At 39.2% G+C, this 17,743-nt stretch overlaps 1 protein-coding gene across 5 annotated transcripts in view; it reads right to left on the bottom strand.

The window, feature by feature from the left end:
• Nucleotides 1-1,577: 1,577 nt before the first annotated feature.
• PTGFR (prostaglandin F receptor) overlaps nt 1,578-17,743 on the bottom strand; it is a 110,034-nt gene continuing 93,868 nt past the window's right edge. For all 5 annotated transcript variants that reach the window (XM_074265641.1, XM_074265642.1, XM_074265644.1 and 2 more), the window contains one exon: nt 1,578-4,354. In XM_074265641.1, coding sequence (XP_074121742.1) covers nt 4,052-4,354 — 303 coding nt within the window. In that variant the 3' untranslated portion in view covers nt 1,578-4,051. The remainder of the gene's footprint in view (nt 4,355-17,743) is intronic.

The following is a 17,743-nucleotide window of genomic DNA, read 5'->3' as shown; positions in this document are numbered from 1 at the left end:
GGATTGGAGGGCTGAGGAAGAGAGGTTAGACACACTTGAGGCAGAACAAGGAGGAGAGATGCTGGAAACTCCAAACTCCAGAATCCAGGATGCATCTTTGGCAAGCCATGTGGCAGCTTACCTGCCTCCTCCACTTCTCCCCCTAAAGACTAAGGACGTTGATTTATCCTGATTCTGGCTGATCCTGAGACCCTCCAGGGAGCTAGTCCAAGAGATGCTTGGTGAAATCCCCAAAGTCTCTCTTCAAAATCCATGTCCTGTTGATAATGGAGGAGAATCACTGGATAAAGATAGCATTATTATTGTGCTTGAATAACTAGTCAGCAGCTATTCCTTCAGTCCCATAAGTAGCCCTAAACTTACTTAAGTGAAATAAATGTCATGTCAGAAAGCATTTTCAGTGAATTTTTGCATTTCCAAATATTGTCAAATTGTGCGATCAAAGATGTGATCCATTTGCTGCTTGTGTGAACCCTCTAGGTTTGTTTCCTCATTTTCTAAATGAAGGGTGTTTTCAAATAGACAACATCCAATGTCTTTCCATCTCTCAATCCATGATTCCAACAGTCAAAATTCATTTTCTCTTCTCAAAGGAAATGAAAATGTATTTCTCTGAGATAGTAAATTTGAACTTGAGGACCAAGGGTGCTATCATTTTCATTCTTCCAGTGACTTAAATGACTAGTTCAAGTTGAAATATCAGTAAACACCCACGATCCTCTCTGACCACATGCTGACTTGTTTCAAGATGAATGTGAGTTCCTGTGACCTTGGCTTAAATTTCTCACCCAATACTGGTTCATGGCTTCTGAATATGACAGGAAAATGGGTTGCCCAGAAGTCCAGGCCTTCCCTCAGACTCATTCTGAGCACCACTTTGGGCAGACCATCTCATCCACATGATGTTGCCAACATGCAATCTTAGTCAAAGGTTTTTGCTTTTGTGTATCTTCCTCTTTACATTCTAGCCCTCAGGAATGCCTTCACATTATAGACAAAAGGGAGGAATAAGTTCCTAGGAGGAGAATTAGTTTAAAGCTGCAAGGCCTTTAGAAAGTATCTAACCCAACCATTTCATTGTACAGCTGGTAAAATGCCATGTCTAAACAGTGTATCATCAGGAGCTGAGACACCATGGTCAGGACCAGACTGAAAACCAAGGCAATGAACACTCATATCTCCCCACCACCGACAAGAGGAAATAGAGCAAAAGGTACAACCAGAGGGAGCTCCCGGAGGAGTTGCTAGCAGATAAAAATGCCTTTGGCTCGACATTTCCACATTTCCCATTCTGATCTATGATGTGTGATAGAGGCTTAGCTAGACCTGATGTAACTAAATGGGATGATAGATAATGACGAAGATGATGATGATGATGATGATGATAAGAGTAGGGTTTGGTACTGGACCTCAATTTCTATGAAAAGGAAAACTCCTGGGCAGGGAAACTCCCTCTATCAATGTAACTTAGCACCTTTTCCATTAACTGAAGTCACCCAACCAGAAGGTATCAGATGGCTGATACTGAGTCCTGATATCATTGAATATGCTGATATATTCAGTTTGCGAGACAGACATTTTGTTTAAATTTTTACATTTAATGAAGCATTAAAGTTGCATTCATTACAATGCTGGTACAAAGAACACACGCAACCAAATATACACATCACTAGTGAGTTTCACCCAGGACAGGAAACACGAAATATATTCATTCACATGATTACGTCCAAGGCAGGCTTCAATGTTTGAGGAAGAGATGGTCATTTTCAAGAGTCCAGCATCACGTAGCAGCTGTTAACTTGGACTATGACACCCAGATGACAGATTAAGCAAGGATATGGAACATATTTACATCTTTTCCATCCAGTTCCCCAAGAGAAAACTGCAGTGATGTGGCAGAGAAAGTCATCAAGAGATTTTATAAAAAGCATCTGTGTTCTTACCAAAGCAGGCCCTCCTGGGGGTTTAACCTAGGACAGCCACACGCTGAAACACAGACACCAGGCGAGGCTGCTTGTTACATTTCACTTCCATTTGGCATATTTACACTATGAGAAATTTCAATTTTTTACCTACAAGCAAGCTCACATTTCAGGTTTTCTTCCATCTGTGTCTTCAAATGAAGGAATGATCAAACATTTATTAATCACTTCCTATAAGCAGAGCCCCTTGCTGAGCAGTAGGAATAAAAATGCAGGCGGGTAAGATAGTCCCTACTCTGAAGTAGTTTACATTCTAATGAGCAATAAACAGCAAAAGCAGAGTGGGGTCAACATGGTCTGCACTTGTAGGTTTTGAGATTGAATATGTGGGGGGACTCAGGATGGTCATGGAAATCTCTATAAGGTCTTCGGCCTCAGCCCACAAATACAAGACCCAGGTCTGAGAAATTGCCTGGATGATTTACCATTCCCAAAGCTCAGCTGTTTAGGTCACTCTCTGAGTACAATTGGGATCAAATTATTACCATCTGGTCTTCTTAGACACAACCACACAATATTATCACCTTCCACGGAGTTCTGATGCTTACCCACCTGCCCACTTGAGAATGTTGTGAAGGGGAAGGGTTCTTCCAAAGCTGGGGTCTGCCACTTGACACAGCCAGTCATCGAAGCTGTCTGGCCCCATAAAATCTATAAAATGAGGGAGTTAAACTCCAGTTCTAAATAAAGCTGTGACTCTGGGTTTTGTTTGTTAACAGAACCCTACTAAGCTGGACCTTTACATCAACTCACATCTCCCTATGTTTTCAATTAAGATAATTATGACTCCGTTGTATTGCAGACCTCTACACAGACAGGATTGAAATTCTGGATGGTGGCCATTAGTGAGAATGCTCTTTCTATTTTAGGCCATTTCTAGGAACTGTGATGTCCTTCAGGTGGACAATCCATGCACTGCCACAGATCACATTTAAATGGTGGCCTTGGAGGACTCTAACCCACCAGTTCTGGTGATCCAGAGGCTCTCTCACAGGAAATTTAAATTAGTGAGGGTTCGGAATAAAGGTTGTCTTCCACAAGATGTTTATCTGCGTTTTGGGTTCAGTCAGTTGTGTACATGTTGCGTCCACTCCTTGGAAGGCAAGGACTGTTCTAGTTTGTGTCTATTGTCAGTGTCCAGCACAACATCTGAAGCCCATTGGTCCTCATAAAGTCCTACAGAATGAATTTGATCTGGACGACAGTGTCGATGCCTACTTTTTAGGTTGAAAATCTCCATAAGCCCCATTTGGGGCTTTATACACTGACCACTGAGAAATATATAGACTGTCTATACACACACACAACACACCACACACACACACACACACACTGTTCATGTATCCTGAATGTGCTTCAGAATGGGGAATGAAGAGTCTGGACTCCAGAAGTACCTTGGACTGCCTGCAGATTTCCAAGCCAAGGTTCAATGACCACTTGCCAGTTAGGCTCTATTAGGATTCCCTTTCAGGATCGGGTCAGAATAGATGGCCCCTTCCTGCTCTGGAATTCTATGGTTCTGTGACCTGGCCTACGATGGCCTCTACAATCACCGAGAGATCAGACACACTACAAACACATGGCAATATCAGCCCACTGAGTGTCCCTCATGGCTCTCATGGCTGGGTGCCAATCATCCCAAAATTGGAGCCCTGTGGAACCCCAAACCAGCTTTCCCATTTACTTCCATGTCATAGGTAAGCCAATAGACTCCCTTGGCATCAATTTCTCCATCTATATCATGGTGACCTCCAAGCTCCCTTCCTGCTCATTCTAGTTATGGCATCTAAGTGATCATTTGGAGTTATTGGTCAACCTTGGGCAATACACCTTATCACCAACATAGTTGACCATCAATTTTGCCTCAGGCTATGGCCCTCATGTCATTCCATCACATACTCCAGGTTGTGTCTACATAAAGCAAAACAGAAATTTGCAGTTATCCAGTTAATTCAATGACTAGAGATGGGGTGTCAGCCTAGAGAGCCCTGCCCCAGCCTGCAGGCTGCAGTTATGGAGTGAATAGGGCAATGGCCCCAGCCCCCCTCTTCTACTGGGACTCCCCAGGCTCATTGACCTGTGAAGGCAGCTGGCTGCGAGCTTGTTTTCTCAGCAGAGGGGCTTTCAGAAATGGCTGCCACCTTCAATGAATTCTTAATGGAGCTGAGCTCCCACGCGTGTAGTCTGATGATGGCGCGCACTCCACAACACCGCCGGGCAACCTTGTAGAGGTTCTTGAGGACAGCTCTCCTTAGCAGGATGTAAACCCAGGGATCCAGAATCTGATTCCATGTGGCCATGCGGAGAGCAAAAAGGATCCTCTTACAGGTTTCCAATGAATCCCCATTGATTCCAATGCTGGCCATGGTCACCTAGAAGAGAAAAGTCAGGAGGAAAAGTGAATCGAGTGGGATGTTAGGTCCCTCAGGACACATGTATATAAAGAGTCAAGGCAGCAAGTATCCAGTAAGCGTTTACTGTGTGGCTAAGTGCCGGACATCCAGAGAGAAGCAAAACACCCCTAGCCTCCAGAAGTTCAGTTTAACAGGAGAAACAATATACAAACAACTAGGACAACAAAAAAGAATATTGGAGGCAACAACACTAAAGGAGATCAGGAAAAATTGTAGAAGATGGGATCTGAGCTAGAATCCAAAGGAGACAGTTGGGAAAAGACAGAGGGTTGGCAGTTGGGGTGCCCATTGTCCCTAAAGGAGAAACAAATGAGAGGCAGAAGGCACTCTGACACTCACCAGGTGTGTGATCTTAGTAAAGATCAAAGCCTTTTCTCTCATCTTTAAGGTAGGAAAAATATTGCATTGCATTTGTCACAGAATGGCTATGAAAAGGAACTTTATAAACCTTCAGGTGCTTTATGTGGATATACATCTATTCACACCTAGAACAATACTTACTCTGTATGGATGTATAAGTGATCAATGATTGTTTTTGCATAGGAAGCCAAGGGAAGTATTTTCCATCAAAGATGATGTGAATCTTGAAGACTGCAGGGGAAGGGGGATATGCTGGGGTCAAAATGACTTTTCAAGGCTATACAGATACACCAAAGGGGAAACGTGAACGCAGGTCTTCCTGCTCTTGAAGCCAGCTTTCCATCTGCTCTTTCTGAGATGCTCTGTACATACATAGGTTATGATTGTGGTCTAGGAATGACCTCATCCATGTAAGAAAATCTGCAAATAGAAACTCTCTCTAGTGATGTAAAACAGTGACTGTTATCCTGAGCAATCCTGGGCTTCAGAGCAGCTATTCTCAAACCTGTTGGTCTCAGAAACCTTTATACTCTTTTTTTTTTTTTTTTTTTTTTTTTTTTTGATAAAGTTTGTAATTTTCTTTTTTTTTTTTTTAATTTTATTTTATAATTATAACATTTTTTGACAGTACATATGCATGGGTAATTTTTTACAACATTATCCCTTGCACTTACTTCTATTCAGATTTTTTCCCTTCCTCCCCCAAACCCCTCCCCCAGATGGCAAGCAGTCTTATATATGTTAAATATATTACAGTATAATTTAGATACAATATATGTGTGTAGAACCGAATTTTTTGTTGCACAGGAAGAATTGGATTCAGAAGGTAAAAATAACAGTTTACATTCATTTCCCATTGTTCCTTTTCTGGATGTAGCTGGTTCTTTCCATCATTAATCAATTGGAATTGGATTAGCTCTTCTCTATGTTGAAGAAATCCACTTCCATCAGCATACATCCTCGTACAGTATCATTGTTGAAGTGTATAATGATCTTCTGGTTCTGCTCGTTTCACTCAGCATCAGTTGATGTAAGTCTCTCCAAGCCTCTCTATATTTCTCCTGTTGGTCATTTCTTATAGAACAATAATATTCCATAACATTCATATACCATAGTTTACCCAACCATTCTCCAATTGATGGACATCCATTCATCTTCCAGCTTCTAGCCACTATGAAAAGGGCTGCCACAAACATTTTGGCACATACAGGACCCTTTCCCTTCTCTAGTAGTTCCTTGGGGTATAAGCCCAGTAGTAGTATGGCTGGGTCAAAGGGTATGCACATTTTGATAACTTTTTGGGCATAATTCCAGATTGCTCTCCAGAATGGTTGGATTCTTTCACAACTCCACCAACAATGCATCAGTGTCCCAGTTTTCCCACAGCCCCTCCAACATTCATCGTTATTTGTTCCTGTCATCTTAGCCAATCTGACAGGTGTGTAATGATACCTCAGAGTTGTCTTAATTTGCATTTCTCTGATCAATAGTGATTTGGAACACTCTTTCATATGAGTGGAAATAGTTTTAATTTCATCATCTGAAAATTGTCTGTTCATATCCTTTGACCATTTATCAATTGGAGAATGGCTTGATTTCTTATAGATTAAAGTCAATTCTCTGTATATTTTGGAGATGAGGCCTTTATCAGAACCTTTAACTGTAAAAATTTTTTCCCAATTTGTTACTTCCCTTCTAATCTTGTTTGCATTAGTTTTGTTTGTGCAGAAACTTTTTAATTTGGTGTAATCAAAATGTTCTATTTTGTGATCAATAATGGTCTCTAGTTCTCCCTTGGACACAAACTCCTTCCTCCTCCACAAGTCTGAGAGGTAAACCATCCCATGTTCCTCCAATTTATTTATGATTTCGTTCTTTATGCCTAAATCTTGGACCCATTTTGATCTAATCTTAGTATGTGGTGTTAAATGTGGGTCCATGCCTAGTTTCTGCCATACTAATTTCCAGTTTTCCCAGCAGTTTTTGTCAAATAATGAATTCTTATCCCAAAATTTGGGATCTTTGGGTTTGTCAAAGATTAGATTGCTATTTTTATTCACTATCTTGTCCTGTGAACCTAACCTATGCCACTGATCAACTAGTCTATTTCTTAGCCAATACCAAATGGTTTTGGTGACTGTTGCTTTATAATATAGCTTTAAATCAGGTACACTTAGACCACCTTCCTCTGACTTTTTTTTCATTAGTTCCCTTGCAATTCTCGACCTTTTATTCTTCCATATGAATTTTGTTGTTATTTTTTCTAGGTCATTAAAATAGTTTCTTGGGAGTCTGATTGGTAGAGCACTAAATAAATAGATTAGTTTGGGGAGTATTGTCATCTTTATTATATTCGCTCGGCCTATCCAAGAACATTGAATGTCTTTCCAATTATTTAAATCTGACTTTATTTTTGTGGCAAGTGTTTTGTAATTTTGCTCATATAATTCCTGACTCTCCTTTGGTAGATATATTCCCAAATATTTGATACTATCGACTGTTATTTTGAATGGAATTTCTCTTTGTATCTCTTGCTGTTGGATTGTGTTGGTAATGTATAAAAATCCTGAGGATTTATGTGGATTTATTTTGTATCCTGCGACTTTGCTAAAATTCTGAATTATTTCTAATAGCTTTTTAGCAGAGTCTTTGGGGTTCTCTAAGTATACCATCATGTCATCTGCGAAAAGTGACAATTTGATTTCTTCATTTCCTACTCTAATTCCTTGGATCTCTTTCTCGGCTCTTATTGCCAAGGCTAGAGTTTCTAGTACTATATTGAATAGTAATGGTGATAGTGGGCAACCTTGTTTCACTCCTGATCTAACAGGGAAAGGTTCTAGTTTATCACCATTACATATGATGTTTACTGAAGGTTTTAAATATATGCTCCTTATTATTTTAAGGAATAGTCCATTTATTCCTATACTTTCAAGCGCTTTTAGTAGGAATGGATGTTGGATTTTATCAAATGCCTTTTCTGCATCTATTGAGATGATCATATGGTTTTTATTAATTTGATTATTAATATGGTCAATTATACTAATAGTTTTCCTAATATTAAACCAGCCCTGCATTCCTGGTATAAATCCCACTTGGTCATAGTGTATTATCCTGGGGATGATTTTCTGAAGTCTATTTGCTAATATCTTATTTAAGATTTTAGCATCAATATTCATTAAGGAAATTGGTCTATAGTTTTCTTTCTCAGTTTTCGATCTACCTGGTTTAAGTATCAGTACCATGTCTGTGTCATAGAAGGAATTTGGTAGGACTCCTTCAATCCCTATTTTTTCAAATAGTTTACATAGCATTGGAGTTAGTTGTTCTTTAAATGTTTGGTAGAATTCACCTGTAAATCCATCTGGTCCTGGGGACTTTTTCTTAGGAAGTTGGTTAATAGCTTGGTCTATTTCTTTTTCTGAGATGGGACTATTTAGACTACTTACTTCTTCCTCTGTTAATCTGGGCAAGCTATATTTTTGAAGGTATTCTTCCATTTCATTTAAGTTATCAAATTTATCGGCATAAAGTTGAGCAAAGTAGCTCCTAACTATTGTTCTAATTTCCTCTTCATTAGTGGTGAGTTCACCCTTTTCATTTTCAAGACTATCAATTTGCTTTTTCTCTTTCCTTTTTTTAATCAGGTTTACTAAGGGTTTGTCTATTTTGTTGGTTTTTTCATAAAACCAACTCTTAGTTTTATTAATTAATTCAATAGTTTTTTTGCTTTCAATTTTATTAATCTCACCTTTTATTTTTTGAATTTCAAGTTTTGTGTTTGTCTGGGGGTTTTTAATTTGTTTCTTTTCTAGCAATTTTAGTTGTAAACCCAATTCGTTGGCCCTCTCTTTCTCTATTTTATGCAAGTAGGCCTGTAGAGATATAAAACTTCCCCTAATTACTGCTTTGGCTGTATCCCACACATTTTGGTATGATGTCTCATTATTGTCATTTTCTTGGGTGAAGTTATTAATTATGTCTATGATTTGCTGTTTTACCCAATCATTCTTTAGTATAAGATTATTTAGTTTCCAATTATTTTTTGGTCTATTTTCCCCTGGCTTTTTATTAAATGTTATTTTGATTGCATTATGGTCTGAAAAGGATGCATTTACTATTTCTGCCTTACTGCATTTGATTTTGAGGTTTTTATGCCCTAGTATATGATCAATTTTTGTATAGGTTCCATGAACTGCTGAGAAGAAAGTATATTCCTTTCTGTCTCCATTTAGCTTTCGCCAAAGATCTATCATATCAAACTTTTCTAGTATTCTATTTACCTCTTTGACTTCTTTCTTATTTATTTTGTGGTTTGATTTATCTAATTCTGATAGTGCAAGGTTGAGATCTCCCGCTATTATAGTTTTGCTATCTATTTCCTCTTGCAGCTCTCTTAATTTCTCTTTTAAGAATTTAGATGCTGCACCACTTGGTGCATACATGTTTAATATTGATACGGCTTCACTATTGATGCTTCCCTTTAGCAGGATATAATGCCCTTCCTTATCTCTTTTAATTAGATCAATTTTTGTTTTTGCTTGATCTGAGATGAGGATGGCTACTCCTGCTTTTTTGGTTTTGCCTGAAGCATAATAGATTCTGCTCCACCCTTTTACTTTTAGTTTGAATGTCTCATCCTGTTTCAGGTGTGTTTCCTGTAAACAACATATAGTAGGATTCTGACTTTTAATCCAGTCTGCTAACTGCTTCCTCTTTATGAGGCAGTTTGCCCCATTCACATTTATGGTTAGAAGGACTAATTCTATATTGCTTGCCATCCTATTAACCCCTGCTTATGCTTTTCCCCTTTCCTTCCCTTTTACCCTCCTATCCAGTATTAAACTGGTAAACACCACTTGCTTTTCACAGCCCTCCCTTTTTAGGATCCCTCCCCCACCTTAAAGATCCTCCCCTTATTTTATCCCTTTTCCTCGAAATTACTGTATTCCCTTCCCCTTAGCTTACTCCTTCCCTTTCACTTTTCAATGAAGTGGAAGAAGTTTCACCATAAATCGAATATGTCTATTGATACACGCTATGTTCATCTCCCTCCTTTCTTTCTCTCAGATATAATAGGTTACCTTTGCCTCTTCATGAGATGTAGTACCACCACTTTATACTTTTTTATGATATAATCTCCTTTTCACCTCTAGTTTCTAAGACAAATTGTACATATGTTCTTTACATATTTTTTTGACAGAAGTATAGTTCTCAAGATTTCTTTTTACCTTTTTTAGAAGTCTCTTGAGTTCTGTATTTGAAGATCAAACCTTTTATGTAGGTCTGGTTTTTTCATCAAAAATAGATGGAATTCATTTATTTCGTTAAATGTCCATCTTCTTCCCTGGAAAATGATGCTCATTCTTGCTGGGTAAGTTATTCTTGGCTGCATACCAAGTTCCTTAGCCTTTCGGAATATCATGTTCCAGGCCCTGCGTTCTTTTAATGTGGACGCTGCTAGATCCTGTGTTATCCTTATTGTGGATCCTCCATATCTGAATTGTTTTTTTCTAGCAGCTTCCAATATCTTTTCCTTTGTCTGATGGTTCTTGAACTTGGCCACTATATTTCTTGGCGTTTTGATTTTAGGGTCCCTTTCAGTAGGTGATCGATGAATTTTCTCAATGTCTATTTTACCCTCTGTTTCCAAAACGTCTGGGCAGTTCTCTTTGATAATTTCCTCGAAAATGTTGTCCAAGCTCTTTTTTTCCTCCCATTTTTCAGGGAGTCCGATTATTCTCAAATTGTCTCTCCTGGATCTGTTTTCCAGGTCTGTTGTCTTTCTGGTAAGGTACTTGACAGTCTTTTCAATTGTCTCATTTCTCTGGTTTTGCTTGACTCCCTCTTGGTTTCTCCTTGAGTCATTCATTTCCACTTGTTCCAGTCTAATTTTCAATGATGTATTTTCTTCACTCACTTTTTTTATATCTCTTTGTAATTGTCCAATTGAGTTTTTATCTTCTATGGAATTTTTTTCCATTGTATTTTTTAGAGAGCTGATTTCTTTTTCCAGCTCTCTAATCCTGTTTTCCTTGGAGTTGTTTACCTTTTCCAGCTCACTAATCTTGTTTCTCAATGATTTGATTTCTTTATCCATTCTGTCTTTGAATGCATGGGATGACTTCTCCAGGCTCTCTTGCCAAGCTTCCCTTTCCTTTTCCCATTTCTCTTCCAGCTCTCTTGTGAGAGCCTTTTTGATTTCCTCTATGAGGTTCTTTTGTATTGAGGAGCAGCTTATATCCCTCCCAGGGGATACATCTGGGGACATTCTGTTCCTAGTCTCTTCAGCATTTGAAGTCTGCTCCCTCTCCACACAGAAGCTGTCAATGGTTAGAGCCCTTTTGAATTTTTTGTTCATTTTGTCAGAGTAGGAATCAAAGAAAACAAACTGACAAGAGAAACAATTGGTCTGTTTTGCGGGGGATAGGGCTGGATGGTATTAATGGGCTTCCTCTACAGACTGGGGGTAGGGCAGCAGAGAGCCACTAACAGAACAGCAATGACTGTACTGAGTCTGCGCTCTGAGGCTCCGAGAACGCACCGAGTCAGTCCAGGTGGGGGTTGGGGGTGGCCGGGCTCTGAGAGACGCTGGCTTTCTGGGGTTTTAATCTTCACCTCCAGTGTTTACACCCTCTCCACCGCTCCTGGCTTGCTGCCAAGACGGAGCATCCACACTGGGGCAAAAGCCCTTTCACAGAAACGACAGAGATCACACCCCTCCCCCTCAGGTCTGAGCTGTGTGAGCTGCCTGTCTTGCTCTGGCTGTCTGCCCTCAGTCTGCGCCCAGTCTGATTGACCCTCCCCCGAACAAACACAGACCTTTTCTGGCGACTTTCAAGGATGTCTTCTCTTGGTGATAATTTGTGGATTTCTTTCTGGGTCAAGCATTAAGTCAGAGGCTTGTCATGAAGTAAGTTCTGAGAGAAAACGAGGAGCTCAAGCAGCTGTCTGCCTCCACGCCGCCATCTTGGCCGGAAGTCTCCAAACCTTTATACTCTTAAAAGATGGCAAGGTTTATGTACAGTAAATCTTGTTTATCCAAGTTTATGGTATTAGAGATGAAAATTTCTGAGCATTATTATGAAAAGTTTAGGATCCTCTCAAAGAGTTGTAGGAGCTGCCTAGTGTCCAGCTCCATGCTTTCAGAACTACTGTTGTAAAATATCACTTGAAGAGGTTAAGTGACTTACCCAGGATCACACGGAGAATCAACTGGTGTTTCGATACTAGGCAATATGATAAGTACTGGAGATACACCAAAGAATGAAATAATCAGTATCTTAAGGAATTTGTGTGGGGGGTATGTATATGTGTATAAAATGTAGGTGTGCGTGGGTGTGTGTATACATATGTGTGTGTGTCTATGTGTCAGAGACAAAATTGTCCTCATTCTACAATTCTTTCTTTAAATGCACAAGAGAGAGATCATCTACAGAAATATAAAGCCTCATGATCAGGTATGTTTTCAAATCCATGCTATGGGATGCCAGACCATAGGATCACTCGCTTTCTTTATGAGACTTCACAGAAGAATGAATCCAGTAGAATACCTTCTGACAAAGACAATTTGGGTTTTTCAATGGAGAAATGGAAATTCCCCATTGAGGAATGGAACTAAAACAGTAGAATTCATACAAAGATAAAAACAGAATTTAGAGCCGAGAGCTGATACGAAAGGGTGTATGGTCCAGCCATGTGCTTGGGTGCCGTCTTTCTGACAAATGAGTTTCTAAAATGATAACACAAACCTATTCTAGACACCAATCCTTTCATTCTCTCTTACCCATTACCCCTCACCTGAGACTTCCCTTTCCTAACTAACATAATATATTCCTCTGACTTTGGCCAAAACATGTCTATTTTTTTCAGCATTTGTTGGACTTTAGCCAGCATACTAGACTTCTAGGAGTAGCCATTTGTGATCAGTGGCCATTCTGTGACCACTCTCAGGAGCACAGAGATCAACCAGGTGAATGATGCCTGAGTGGTCTTTCTACTCACATGAAAGAAAGGAAAAAGTGAGAAAAGTATGAAGCACAGATTTGGAAAAAAACAAACAGATAAACAGGAGATAAGTTAAGCAGCTTCAGAAAGAGATCAATGCAGAAAAGGGAAATCCTTAGGTTCCTTCTAAAAATATACCAATTTAAGAATAATAGCAGAAATAGAGAAACATCCTATCACCAGGCCAAGCCAACCCAGTACACAAACAGAACATAGCCTCCAAAAAACAACCTAATTTAACGTTCTTAATAGCCCATTATCAAATGATATGGTGCTTGATGTTCAGGAAGACTTGGGTCATCCCGTTTCTCAGATCCTCTATGTTCCCTATCTCTGAAATGAGGATAATAATAATAATAATAATAATAATAATAATAATAATAATAATAATAAATAATACTTTTTTCACAAGGTTGTAGGATCAAATGAAAACAAATGGATGAGTGGGGAGGTGAGGGAGGGGGAAAGAGGGAGGAAGGGAAAGATAGAGAGACTGACTACAGAATTAAAAGTGAGATTAGAAGTAGATTATTTAGATAGAGACTACATATGGCTATAGATACACAAAATCTTAATATGCTTTAAGGGAGCACTATTTAAATCACAGAGAGCCAGAGTTGGAAAATGGTCATCGACTTTAAGCTGTACATGAAGAAATTCCCACCTTAACTCACCTGACATGTGCTTATCAGCCCAGCCCATCCTGGACAACTCCAGTCAGTAGGCAATGTTTCCTGACTTTGAGCTTAAACTGGCACCTGTTTTCCACTTCTCTCCCAATGTCCCTCACTCCCAGCCCTTGCTCTTTGTGCTGCTCTTGAAATAAACAGAACAAGTCAAATTCTGTCTCTGAACAACTGAACCTCGAAGCACACCATCACGAAGGAGACTGTGTGATGTAGTGGAAAGAAAGATGACTGGAACCAAAGGTACCTGCTGTCTAATATGGACAAGTCATTCGATGTGAATGGGTTGAAGGGACAGCTTTCGAAGTCCTTTCAACTCTAAAATGGGGGTGATGACAGCCTTAATACTCCAAGTCCGTGGTAAGTAGCAAATGAGATTCCTTGTCCCTGAAAATACCATGCAAACATTCATCCCTCAGTGAATAAGCATTCACTGAGTACTTTCTATGTATGTCCATAATACTAATCACTAATGATACAAAAAAAGGCGAAAGAAGCTCACATAGTATTGGGAGACACTACACACAAACAGCCAGATCCATAAATAATGCAAACATAGTAGAAATGGAAGGTAAAATCATCAGGTTGGCAATAAGATAGACGATAATGATGAGCGCTAGTGAGAATGTGGGAAAACAGAGACACTAATACACTGTTGGGGGATTATAAACTGTCAATTTAGGAGAAGCATTTGGAACCTACCATTTAGGATTCAATCATTTAGGGGAACAATTTGGAACTATGCCCAAAGGTCAATCAAAAGTATGTCCTTTGATCCTGCAATACACTATTTGATCTGTATCTCAAAGAGAACAAAAAAGGGGAAAAGGAGCTGTTTGTCCCAAAAAAAAAATAAAAAAATTATAGCAGCTATTAGAATTAGAAATTGAGTGGATGCTCATCAATTGGGGAATGACTGAACAAGTGGTGGTATAGGATCTTAATGAAATATAATCCCCAGGTCATTCATTGTGGCTCATTTGTGTTGGTGGAAGGCATGTCCTTCCCTGGGAGCTCTCTACACTGATAACATCATAAACTGGACTAAAATGAAACTGGTCTTTTAAATTTCATTGCTTGGGCTAGTCCATATATCTTCTTATCACAATATAAGCATTTCCCATTTAGAATTAAGAAAAGTTAATTCAAGTGGATAGATACATATATAGATAGATAGATGATAGATAAATTAATAGTAGATAGAAAGATGATAGATGATAATTAGATGATAGATATACAGAGAGACAGATATCAGTGACAATTTAATTTTTTTAAGCGAGAACTATTCTCTGTATTTTAGCCCCTCATCTCATCCACTCCCCAGAGAATTTTTCTTATAGGCTATTGCCAGGAAGGGCCTGATGGACTATCTGAAGAAGGTAGAGAATGAAGGTGAAATTCCTCACACATGTGGACGTGTGAAACAGGGTCATGGCTCTGGAATGGGACCACAGGCCAAGTGGTCTAACTGCCCAGAAAGAGGGACACCCACAGTCACACAAATGGAGCCTGGATTAAAATGCACACTTTCTGACACCCTTTCTCGGGTCCCGACAGGAAACTGAGTTTTGGAACCAGCAAGATTGGCAGGAGAAGTATAAGATTGTGTGTATGGAGGAAGGATGACTGCCCAAACAAACTAAGGACATTTATCCTGTTCTCCTTCAACAATATTGCTGAAGGCTCTGGATACATTTCTCTGTGGTGTGGTCTACTCAAAGGGAAACTCCCTTGTTGTCAGAAAAGGACCAAGATGGAGTCTGGCCTCAAGGGTTAGGGTTAGTTTACCTAAGCTACCACCCATGAGGATCTCAGGAATTTCATCCTGGCCATAGGAAATGCAGGCTCTGGGATTGTCCCATCAGGCCGTCAAAGCCCATCCACAGATTCTCTCTGTTACTGCCTTATCCCTCACTCCATCAAATGAAACAGTCGCATGAATCAATTGATTTTCTATAAGATCAAGAGAACCTCCCTCATTCATTCCTTTTCATTGGTAACTGCCAACACGTATAAAGTTTTGCAAAAATATATGATTTATATATATATATTACCCCATTTGATCCTCCTATTGACACTATGAAGATGCTATTATTAGCACATTTTACAGATGAAGAAACTGAGGTTGGGAGCACTTAAGTAACCTGTCCACAGCATGTGATTGTAATAATAATAATCACTATCATTTCTATTGTACACAACATATCTCATTTGCCCTTCATAACCCTGTCCAGGAGGTGGTATTATTTTTTATCATTTTACAGAAGGAGAAATTGAGTCTGGGACAGGTAAAGAAAGAGGATCCAAGCTCTTCTTAACTAAAGGAGAGAAGGCATGCATCCTTAACTCCAGGGGGCAGAACTATCCTACAGATAAGGCAACCCAGGCAGTGTGGGATGGAATGATTCTCCATTTTGTTCTACCTAGCTTTGTCATTAGTGTTGAGGCAATGTAGTGGAGAAGAAAGAGGGTTGGTTGTTCTTGGAGGCAGAGGACTGGAGAATGGGGCACTGAACTTCTCTGAGTAATAAATGAGAAAACTAAGACACCCCCCCCACTCAAGTCCTCTGATTCTAAATTCTATTGATTGGATAACCCCAAACTGATCATTCCACTTGACTGGGCCTCGGTTTCCTGATCAGTAAAATGAGGGACATTGGACCTTTCCATGTCAAAATCTATAATCCTCCAGGTTTCCTGTGAGACTCAACAGCCCCAGGAAGATTCAAGCCCCTTTCTAACCCCATTACACAGGTCAGAAGACTGCCCCAGAAATGACTGATCACAGGCAAAGATGACAAAAGAGGATATTTCAGGGCAAAGACTGATGATGCCCACATGTTTCAGCCAATTTTCTTTTCTCGGAGAGAAAAGCCCTTTCTGTGACTGGGACAAGCATCGACTCAGTGGGTATTCCTTCCAGATGACAATCAAATTCTGGTTTGGCCGCAGAGGCCTCCAGACAGGTCAAGTCCAAGCAGCTCCAAACACCATTTCTGTTGGGTACTCTATGCCTCCTGCCTCCTGCAATTTCCCAGAGAGGCCAGGACTTTCAGAGATTTGTAACAATAAATCCAGAACTCAGTGAAAATTTTGGTATAAAAGATCTAGAAGAAATATAAGGAAAACGTTAAGGACTAATTATAAGGCACTAAATAAAATCAAACTGTTTGCTTAATATATATATATATATATATATATATATATATATATATATATAGTGTGTGTGTGTGTGTGTGTGTGTGTGTGTGTGTGTGTGTGTGTGAATGATAGCAGTATTCTTACAACTATCATCATTACTAACAGTTTGAAAGAAAGGTTAGGACTGAGTTGCATACAATAGGATGATTCTAAAAAACAAAATTGGGAAAAAAAAAGTAAAAGAGAAAAATCATATTATTGACATGGAATGTGAAAAGAAGAATTACAACAGAGGAAGCAGATGGGAGCACAAGACAGGTAATGTTGGAACCTTACTCTCATCCAGGTAGAAGAGGAAAGAACATCTGGAAGGTATAGAAGTTTTCTGAACATGGAGAAAGGTGAGAAAACTGGGGGAAAATGGTAGGGAAGAGACTTTTGGAGTGGCATAAAAACTGGAATTTGGGAGGTAGAGGAATTTTTGGAGGGTGATATTGAGGGGGCTTGGGAAAGTGGATGATGGATTCTTTAAAGGGTGGGTAAAGTAGGGGGTGGGAAAGTGGGGAGGAAAAGATAAGGTAACAGAGATAAAATGAAAAGAGTTGAGAAATGGAGAAAAATTCACAACTAGTAATTATGTTTTTGAATGTGACTAGAATATGTCTAGTAGCTCTCTCTGTAGTGGCAAAGAACTAGAAATTGTAGGGATCCCCATCAATTGGGAATGGTTAAATAAGTTACTTCTACTGTGCTACAGAAAATGATGAGCTCAATGATTTTAGAAAGAAATGAAATGATGAAGAATGAAGTGATCAGAAACAAGACAATATTGTATACAGTAACAACAATATTGTTTTTAGCTAAATCATTTTGATTATTATGAATACCCAAAATAAAAATGAAGGATATATTAAGAAAAAAAGCCATCTGCATCCAAAGAAAAAACTGATAAACTGATAAAGAAGTAAAGAATAATTTTACATGCCCACACATATTTATTTCTTTGTTTATCTCTAACAGTAGCCAGCTCTAGGATGGGGGTGATGTTGGAAAAAAATGGGAAAAGGAGAAATTTACCTAATTTTGTTGCATATTTGGATAGAATAGCAAGTTGTACAAGGTACATTTGCAGTTTTGTGTACAATTGTTTATT

This window comes from Sminthopsis crassicaudata, chromosome 4 (genome assembly GCF_048593235.1).
Source record: "Sminthopsis crassicaudata isolate SCR6 chromosome 4, ASM4859323v1, whole genome shotgun sequence".
Taxonomy (NCBI): Eukaryota; Metazoa; Chordata; class Mammalia; order Dasyuromorphia; family Dasyuridae; genus Sminthopsis; species Sminthopsis crassicaudata.
Note: the sequence above shows the minus strand (reverse complement) of the source record. Positions and strands in the feature narration are given on the sequence as shown.